This window comes from Paramisgurnus dabryanus, chromosome 19 (assembly GCF_030506205.2).
Source record: "Paramisgurnus dabryanus chromosome 19, PD_genome_1.1, whole genome shotgun sequence".
In the NCBI taxonomy this organism is placed as follows: Eukaryota; Metazoa; Chordata; class Actinopteri; order Cypriniformes; family Cobitidae; genus Paramisgurnus; species Paramisgurnus dabryanus.
This window is the reverse complement of record NC_133355.1, coordinates 28,326,852-28,336,590: the sequence shown is the minus strand read 5'-3', so window position 1 is coordinate 28,336,590 and position 9,739 is coordinate 28,326,852. Positions and strand designations below refer to the sequence as shown.

At 40.9% G+C, this 9,739-nt stretch overlaps 1 protein-coding gene across 2 annotated transcripts; it reads right to left on the bottom strand.

Annotated features, from left to right (window-relative positions):
- Positions 1-436: 436 nt before the first annotated feature.
- LOC141281065 (retrovirus-related Pol polyprotein from transposon 17.6) lies at positions 437-9,355 on the bottom strand. 2 transcript variants are annotated; one of them, XM_073812710.1, is made up of 2 exons: positions 9,195-9,355; positions 437-4,938 (listed from the first exon to the last, which is right to left on the bottom strand). In XM_073812710.1, the coding sequence occupies exon 2, from the start codon at positions 2,487-2,489 to the stop codon at positions 1,137-1,139; it is 1,353 nt and encodes a 450-aa protein (XP_073668811.1). In that variant the 5' UTR covers positions 2,490-4,938; positions 9,195-9,355; the 3' UTR covers positions 437-1,136. The 2 variants fall into 2 exon arrangements, with proteins under 2 accessions (XP_073668811.1, XP_073668810.1); XM_073812709.1 differs by having other exon boundaries at positions 2,499-4,938.
- Between the last annotated feature and the right edge of the window lie 384 nt (positions 9,356-9,739).

Sequence of the window (9,739 nt, the reverse complement as noted above, 5' to 3'; positions counted from 1 at the left end):
GAACCCGCCTTCAAAGTTTGTATTTAAAATAGGGAAGTAGTATAATAGATCATCCAAACAGCGCCGTCGAAAACGTGACATCCTTTAGAGAGGTTACCAATGGCTCGCTCGTTTCTCCATCAGCCAATGACTTCATGGAAAATGTTGATAGACAAAACATGTAGCCAATTATATGAAGAATACAACTATATCTGTGTAACTTCTGTGTGTTTGGACTCATGCTGCGCTGCAAGAACTGACATACAGATGACGTCAAAATACCGGTACTTTGACGTCATCCGACTGCGGCGCCGCATAAAGTCAGTGACGCGGCTGACGTACGATGCGGCTGACTGTTATTTGTTCCGCCCCAGCTTCTTTTATTTTTCTTTTATTTTTCTTTTGTTTTGTGCGCCCGAGCTTTACAGTCTGGGGAGACGCAGGCTATAAGTTTGGAAAAAAAAAAAAACTTAGCAAACATGTCTGAGGAACAGGGCAGCGCGTCACTACAGTCACGTGACTTCACGCTCGAGCCGGAAGAGAAGACAATGCTGAATAAAGTCGTAATTCTGCTATTTTTGGACCAAACTGTATTTTCGATGCATCAACACAATCTTCCTGACCCACTGATGTCACATGGACTACTTTGATGATGTTTTTATTAACTTTCTGGACATGGAAACCATACATAGATTTTCAATGAAGGGGAAAGCTCTCGGACTAAATCTAACGATAAAACATCTTAAACTGTGTTCCGAAGATGAACGGAGGTCTTCCGAGTTTAGAACGACATAAGGGTGAGTCATTAATTACATTATTTTCATTTTTGGGCGAACTATCCTTATTTAGTAGTCACGCTGTTCCCTTTGGGGGCGGAGGCGAAAACAAAAGCTTATACAGTATGTAAATATACACACAGACAATGACGCCCCCCGCTGCACGCTAGAATCTCCGGAAAAACAAGCCTATTTTAACCGCAAAATGTACGCTTTTAAATATACAAAAACTGCTATCTCAAACATGGAGAGGCTTCTTCGTGATCTCAACTAACAGATTCTGCAATAAAACGAAAATCACAAATTTCGAAAAAAAAACCTTTGTTTCTCATTTTCTCGAAACTTGTGCTGCCGACTTGAGTCCCTGGTTTCCGTGACGGGTCACATATCTTTGGGGTCAATTCGAACTCCCTCGGCCGATACCAGGCGTCCGACATAGCGAACCTCCTTCTGAAACATCTCGCACTTTTCTGCCCGTAGCTTTACCCCATGATGCTGCAGTGCTTGGAGGACCCTGCGAATCACCTCCACGTGGTCACTGAAGGATCTGGAGTAACACAGTAGGTCATCCAGGTACGGGATGCAGTACTCGTCTCTCAGGGAGCCCAACATCTCCTCCATGCTCCTCTGAAAAGCCGCAGAGGCATTAGAAAGTCCAAAAGGGATCCGTACCCATTCGTAAAGCCCCCAGGGGGTGATGAAGGCGGTGAGATGGCGTGACCCTTCTGCCACAAACCCCTGGTGGTAAGCTTTACCTTGGTCTAGTTTGCTGAACATTGAGTACCCACCTAGTTTGTCTATCAAATCCTGTATACGCGGCAGTGGATGTCTGTCAGGTACAGTTTTTTGATTTAGGAGACGATAGTCTATGCAAAGACGAAGAGTGCCATCCTTCTTTCGCACACATACAACTGGGGCGGAATAGGCGGACTTCGATTTCACTATCCAACCTTTTATAAGAAGATCTTGAATGTAATCTTTCACTTCTTTAAACAGTGGTCTGGGAATGGATGTGTACGCTCTTTGCACAGGAACGTCGTCCTTGAGGTTAATCACCATTTGCAGATTTGGAATACAGCCAAGGTCGTTTCCATCCCTAGCAAAGGCATTCGACTCCTCATAAAGCATCTTCCTGGCAACCTCTTGTTGTTCTCCCTCCAGGTGGTCGAGGTTTACAGGTGGGTCCCGCAGTGGTGGGTCTGAATTGCTGCACTGAGTGGTGGTTACCTGACTGACAGTCGCTGAAGGTTGAGTTTTGTCCAAGATATCTGGCTCCACAACATTTTCAACACGCTGCAGAATCCCTAGAGCTGTTTTTCGTGGTATTGTGATGTCATGATTGGTGTTATTGCCAACTGGAATAGTGACAAAGGGCTTTGTTGGGTTCTGGATTTCAAGCAAGCCTGGTCCTGTATCCCACTGTCCAGATGGTAGGCTGTCTTCATCCGTCTCGAACAACACTAATTGGGTAGAGGCATCCATGTTTGACGGAACCCGACACTTCAACCACAGCACTTGACCAGCTGGAAGCACGATATCCTTGGCACCTGTTCTTAAGCGTCCCTGCTGCATAACTGGCTTGGCTGTCTGAATAAAGTTAACAAGAGCTTCAGCAGTCTCTTTGGGAACAGATATGGCATTGCTAAGAAGGCTAGCAAGTACTGGCACTAGTCTCTCTGGTTTTCCACAAACTAACACTTCCAAGACGTTAAAGCCAATCAATGGTTTATCCATGGGGTAGCTGCTGATGAGGAATGGAACACTAATGGACAGGTTGGGGTTTAAATTCCCTGGCAAGTTCAATGTAATAGCTACCCACCCATCATAGGGAATGAGACTACCATTTGCAGCAATAACCTTCAGTTCCTCCTCTCCTAAGATCTCAGAAACTGAGTGAATACTGAGGTCAGGTAGGTACTCTTCTTTCCAGGCACGACTGACTATACTAACTTGGGACCCAGAGTCAAGCAAAGAAGTGACTGCTAAGCCATTTAGATAACTCTGAACTAGGGCCTTTTTCCCGATCAGGCTAGCAACTGCTCTAGCTTTAGCTACACGTGGTGACTGGGGAGGGAGCTGAGCTACTTGGTTACAGTGACTTAATGTGCTTGTCGTTAAGTGTGAGGGTGAGCACGCTTGTCATTGTTGACCTCACCTTCTGGTTGGGACTTATTTTCAGACCCGGTCACTAAATGTCCCTCTCCAGTGCCCGGTTGGAGTTTCCCTGTCTCCTTGGTCGCTGTAGACAGCCTGCTGCACGGTGTCCTTCTTCCCCACATGTAAAACAGTGTTTACAGTCTTGCCTGCCTTGTTCCACGCAACTTGGACAACCATATGGCTTTCCACGTTTAGAGTGTGTCCGGCTTTGATTGTACTGGCGCTCACTGTAAGTTAACTGTTGTTGGTTTTGTTTTTGCAAAGCCTCTACAAGTCTGGTGAGCTCCTCTACTTTGGTGGTGAGGTCACTCAGGGGATCGGATTTTGTCTGTTTTGACTTGGACCCTACACTCTCTGGCTTTGTGTTAGGTGGCTTTACTACATCTGACTCGAGCTGTGGGCTGTTTGCATTTGTTACCATCTGTCTGTGGGACGAGCCAAGTCTTTTCATCCGCTCATTTTCTTCACTGGTGATTTTCATCACATGGCGCAGAATCATCTCATCAGTGACCCCAGTGGTTGTCAACAGAGGTTTGAGCTCTCTGCGTATGTCAGCGTGTTTGTGTCCAAAGCCTTGGTACACTGTATGTAGAAAGACATCTTGCACTGTAGCTGGAGAGTATTTAATGTTAGTGTCAGCAAGTTTTGATGTAAGTAGGATCCTTTGTTTTAAGCCTATCAGCCGATAGAGAAATTGTTGTGGTGTCTCATTCTCGTCCTGTGTGGTACACATCAACTCTTGGAATAACTCTGTGCTGTTTTTTTCTCGTAGATGAGTTTGAAGAAATCCCTTGAGTTCAGCCACTACCATGTCGTCTTTATTTATCAACATCTCTTTGAATATGCCTGGTCTTATCATTTTGAGCACGCCACGAACAATCTCTGAGTCTGAGAATCCTTCTTTGATTCCATCATCAATTTGCCTGCAGACATTATTGTAACTGATATCTGAGGATTGGTCAACAATCTGCCCGCCTTGCACTTTGAACTCTCTCCGTGAAAGGTAGCTGAGTTCCCTTAAGGACACCATCCCCTCGCGAGCTGACTGAGAGGCATGCTCACCAAGGGGGTTTCTGTCTGGCTGCCTCAACAGGACTGAGGATGAGGGCGTATGTGTCTGTGAAAGGGGCATATGTGTCTGTGACAGGGGCATATGAGTCTGTGACAGGGGCATATGTGTCTGCAACGGCAAGGCATGTGCTGGCATACACAGTATGAGTTTCTTGCTAAGCTTCTCATAGCTAGCGATCGCTCTAAGCAAGTCAGTGTTTGATGTGTCAGGTGCATTCAACATGGTAGCCTTAGCAAAGCCTGAATCTGGTTCGACAATACCACTAGGGGATGTAGTACTGACTGAAGTGGGTGTGTGTCGACTCTGCGGGTGTGTGTCTGTAGTGTGTTCAGGGGGTGTTTGGATTGTAACAGAACCCTCAGTAAAATCAACAGGATTGTCACCACCCTGCCCAGTATGTAACTCAGAATCACCCTTTACATTTTGAAATGACATTACATCACGACATCTTAGTATATCATCAATAGCATCTTTTAACATCAGCAACTGAACCATTCCCTCGTCCTCTGTTTCAAGTAACTGCTTACTGCACATAAACGAGTTGATGTGATCGTAACACTCCTCCTGATCCACGAGCTCTGACTGGTCCACGTCCGACACTGGGGTTATTGCCCCGGCAACCCGAAGAAGCTCTTCAGCTGTCAGGGTGAGTAGGCTCTTCCTAATGTCCCACACTAGGCTTTTCCTCCCCCCACTCGACATGATGGCTCCTCGTTGCGGCTGGCAACACGGTTCAGTGATGGTGCAGTCGGCTTTGGATCGCAGGCCTCCACTCGTCTACGATCGCGATCCCCACAGCTGGACAGGGCTTGTTGCTGGTCAGTATTGTCATCATTCGGCTCCTGCTCCACTAGGTGGCGCCGAAGGATCCCGGACGAGCCCCCAAGAATCTGTAGCGGGTCCCAACTAGGTCCCCACTGACAGATATATAGATAATCCTCTGACAGGAGTGCCCTGGAAAATCACAAATATTACAGGGAAATCAGTAACACAGGACAACTGTTGCTCTTTCTCCATTCACTTGGATTATATTTATTTTTAACTTCACTTTAACTTTGTATCTGCAATCATGAATCATCTTCTGTTATTTTTGTTTGTTTGCATTGAAACACAGGTTATATCCACATTTGGATAACATGACACTTGAATTAGGGGTGTGACGGTCATTATATAACCGTGAGACCGACGGTTATAGTTGAACACCGTCATTAGAACTCTATAACTGCCAAAACCGTGTTATTAAAATATTTTTTTAAACATTTTGTATCATAAAGAATGTTTAAATTCTAATTAAAAACAACTGTTAACAGTCTGTGTTACACGCCCCCTCACGTTCTCACGCAGTGAAAAATACAGAGCGGAGCAGACACTGACAACGCGCTCACATACAGGACAAACCAGGTTACTTTTCGGTTACTTTTGAGATTTAACATATTAAACAAAGTCTCACCTTTCAAATCATCTCTTCCTTCTAGTTAATTTATAGCATCAAATAAACATGAATGACCATGATAAGGAATGTTGTTTTAACCGCGGAAAGGCGTCAGTACACTCCGCTTTTCAAGTTCAAATCCTCCCGTGCTAATCTACTAACTCTCTTGAACGCACATTCACTGCTAGTTGTCTTGCTGTTAATTTTAAAGAAACGTAGAGCAAGTAGCTAATCAGTGTCTAGTTTATTCAAACGTCGGGTGAGCACTGTGCAGCGCGTCTGCGGAGAGCGTTTGCTGCACGTGGCCATTGTGCTTTTACACCGGCTGCGTTTAATAACAATCTCAAGTTCACATTACTTTCTTTTACCTGCATTTATGAGCAAAACCTCTTCAATACGCTTTTAATCCACATTGTTTTCGTGCTGTTCTGGTCTGTGTAATGACAGATACAGACACAATTACAGACATAAAAAGCCCAATGCACAAATCTGTTTCTCTGAAGATTATTAAAATAGATGATAGATAGAGGATTAATTTATGCTGGGCAGAGAGTGACAGCGCAGTCTTCTGGCAACAGTGTGTTTTTTTTAATATTTCATTGCTTTCTGTTAAATTGTTCAAAGTTATTACTGTTTAAAACACACTTGGCATCACATTCATGATTTTATGGTAAAATGACACTTTCCCGTCAATCCACGAGCATTTAAACGAGCAAAACGCCCCCCACCGACGGTTATGTGACGAACCGTCACATTTGACTCACGTCATAACCGTCATCACCAATTCTGAAACCGGCACACCCCTAACTTGAATATTGCTCAAAAGGTCTGTTTTCACATAAATATATCCTCATATATTTTCTTCAAAGGTCTATTTTCATATTAATGTATCCTCACATATTTTACAAACATTAACTTATCAACATTTTTATAAAACCAAAAATAAACATGTTACCTTTTTGATCTACCATCAATCATGTTTACCCTTTTGTTTACACAGCTTTTCTCTTTGTCCTCTTATCAAAAGAGTGGTTTTGTAATAACTTTACATTTTATAAGTGTTCACTTTATACACAACAGAATAATTTTCATTTGCAGTATTACATTTACTCTATGAGAACATAAACTTGAAAAATAAATATGTATACTTGAAAAATAAACATCTCATAACTAAGCGTTCAGTCCTATGAACTGGATCTGTATATTTAAAGTATCAACATGCACGTGCCCTTAAAACAAGGCCGCAACCATAACCTTGTGTCCGTTTTATGAAATACATTGTGTGCTTTTTCTATAGTCTCTCATTGGTGTTCAATTATATGGTTCAGAATAAAATAAAATACCATTGCACTCCAAGGAAAGGACACAAAAAGCAGAGGTGTAAAGAGTAGCTGAAAGCCATACTTGAGTAAAAGTACAAATTCCTTACTGTAAAAATTACTCCACTACAAGTTACAAGTCACCAATTTAAATACGACTTGAGTAAAAGTATTAAAGTAACCCAATTTAAAAGTACTCAAGTATTTTTACTCGTACTGAATGTTGGCTCAAAGATGCACTAGTTCTCAACACAAAGAGACATTGCAGGTCTGGGCAGTGAAAACTAAGAAATGGGGTTTTATTTCCTAATATAGAAAAGAAATCAAACACCTCAAAATTTTGACCTGGCAGAACAAACACAGATTAAACATAGTCATAGTCTTCATTTGACTAAATTTTTATTTAGTTTTAGTCATATTTTTGTCATCTGAATTGATTTAGTTTTTTGTCTAATTTTATTCATCTAAATGCCATAAGATTTTAGTCTAGAAATCTACATTACATTTAATTTAAACCCATTTATTTTTAGTGTAGTGTCATTGTGTACTTGAATGTGCCATGCTGAAAAATATATAGCCTAACTTTGTGATATAAATATATGGTAACAATTTACAGTGGGGTTCATTGGTTAATATTAGTTAGCTACATTGGTTAACATGAACTGATAATGAGCTGCACTTATACAGCATTTATTCATCTTTGTTAATATTAATTTCAACAATTACTAATACTTTATTAAAATCTTGTTAACATTAGTGAATTCACTCTGAACTAACATGAACAAACAATTAAAGCTTACATTTTTATTAACTAACATTAACAAAGATGAATAAATGATGTAACAAATGTATTGCTCATGGTTTGTTCAAGTTGGTTAATACATTAACTACTGTTAACTAATGAACCTTGTTGTAAAGTGTTACCAAATATTCTTATATAGGCCTGTCCTAAAAAAGATATAATTTTAATTTTTTAAAAATTCCAGTAAACTAAAATTACACTAACAGAAATATGATAATGCATATTAAAAACGTGAAGTTGTTCATTTGAAAGATTAATTGAAAACACATGTAGTACGTAACACCATCTCACATTAAGTGCACTACATTTCTTCCGTCATGCATCCCTCTTACAGTAAATACATTACAGCATACTTGATTAAATGTGAGGACAGTAAAATTGTACACTTATTATCAATCTTATAATGTACTTAAGTTAATCGGGCAATCAGTACAGGACCTCGCTGGTTTATTTCGGCTTATATAGTAGTTATATCAAGTTATGTAACTCAGGTTAGCTGATAAGGTAGCATCAGAGTATATAAACATTTGTGCTTGCCTTTGAGTTTCGGGATGACCCTCCTGCAATCGCGCATCACTTCTGTTTTGATTGTAGCATCACATGTTAAACAAAGGGTCCCTTGACTGAAGCAAATGTGATATGCATCCATATGTTTGCTCTTTATCTCTTCTCTCAGACCAGACGCGAACTTTTCTCTACAGTTTATGACATACGCAGCACGCAGATGTCCCGCTACGGTGGCTCAACGCAAGCCATTCAGCGTTTGACATCAAAGTACCGCGAGAGCAGACTTCTCCATATGCATTTGATTCGCTCTCGCAGTACTTTGATTTCATACGATTGCTCTGCGCAGCGCCAAATGAAGTCCCTCAGTTGTGTGTGTCCGTGTAACCTCGCGACCACAGATTCTATCCATCATCACCCTCTGACACTTTCGTCTCGTTTTTATTTGACGAATAAACAATGTAGCGAGTAACGTTAAGTGTCATTTCAAATGTAGTGGAGTAAAGAGTACAAATACCCAGTGTCGGCGCCAGAGAATACAGAATGAGCGGGCCTCCTGTTTTACTGTGGGGGCACCTGGTTCATCTTATTATTTTATAATTATTATTACTACATGGCACTGTAAAATGCTTGGTACTGATTGGCCAGTCGCAACATTCAAAGGTATTTTATTCCTTGAACAACCGCCTGAAACACAGCCTAACCCGGGTACTGCGAGCGAGTCACGTTAACAGAGACAGTTACGAATTAATACAGAATAAATATGCATAATTAATCACGTATATGAGATTGTATTTACAATGATTAAACCGAATATTCGTCTTTTGACTTTTAACTTGTTTTAACGCGTCTGGAAACGTTTTCCCAGAAGGTTTGTATTTCTTTAAAATAAGCTAATAAAAGACATCAAATCAAAATGTTATGCCTATATATTTAATCATATAGCAACTAGCCGTGAAATTAGCGGGATTGTTACAGCCAGCCAAGTTGTTAAATAAATCCCTCACTATAGTAAAACCATAACTTATAATGACGTTAAAGTGCAAGACTGGATAACTCACGCAAATCATAAAGACCAGTACATAACCAAATAACAGCAAAAGAAAACAATGTTACTGACATATCTAACACCAGAATGAACTATGCGTTTTACCTTCAGAAGAGCTGCAGGCGACGAGAGGACTTTTTTCAACTTTTTAAGAAGGTCCTTTTATTTGTCGCGAAATTTCTTCGTCTTGCTCAAATCCCAAGACATACAAGTATACATTATTTAGACAGAAAATGAGTTCTCACGCATGGCGATTGAGCCCCCGAACGTTCTTCTTCTTCTTCTTCTTTGAGCTTATTGGCGGCTCGCATTCTTAAAGAGCATTACCGCCATCTACTGTGGGTATTGGATCAGAGACACTATAATCCTTCCCCCAGACCACTCAGGACTCAAGCTTTCGATGTTGCTGCGTGTTCCAGCTCCTCCATCTACAGCTCAAGCCCGTCACAGTCCAGAGAGGATTAATAATAATAATAATAATAATAATAATAATACCTATATTCTATTTATTAAATTAGTACTATTTAAGAATTTAATTAATAAACTATCCCCTACCTCTAGATCCAGAAGCTTCTTTAATGTTAGTTGTTGTACACCTTTCTTCCTAAATTCTTCTATTAGTTTAGTCCTTTCCTCTATGTATCTATTGC

What these genes read in the sequence shown, in the direction of transcription:
- LOC141281065 (XM_073812709.1), bottom strand. Translation starts at nt 4,686, where the DNA reads ATGTCGAGTGGGGGGAGGAAAAGCCTAGTGTGGGACATTAGGAAGAGC.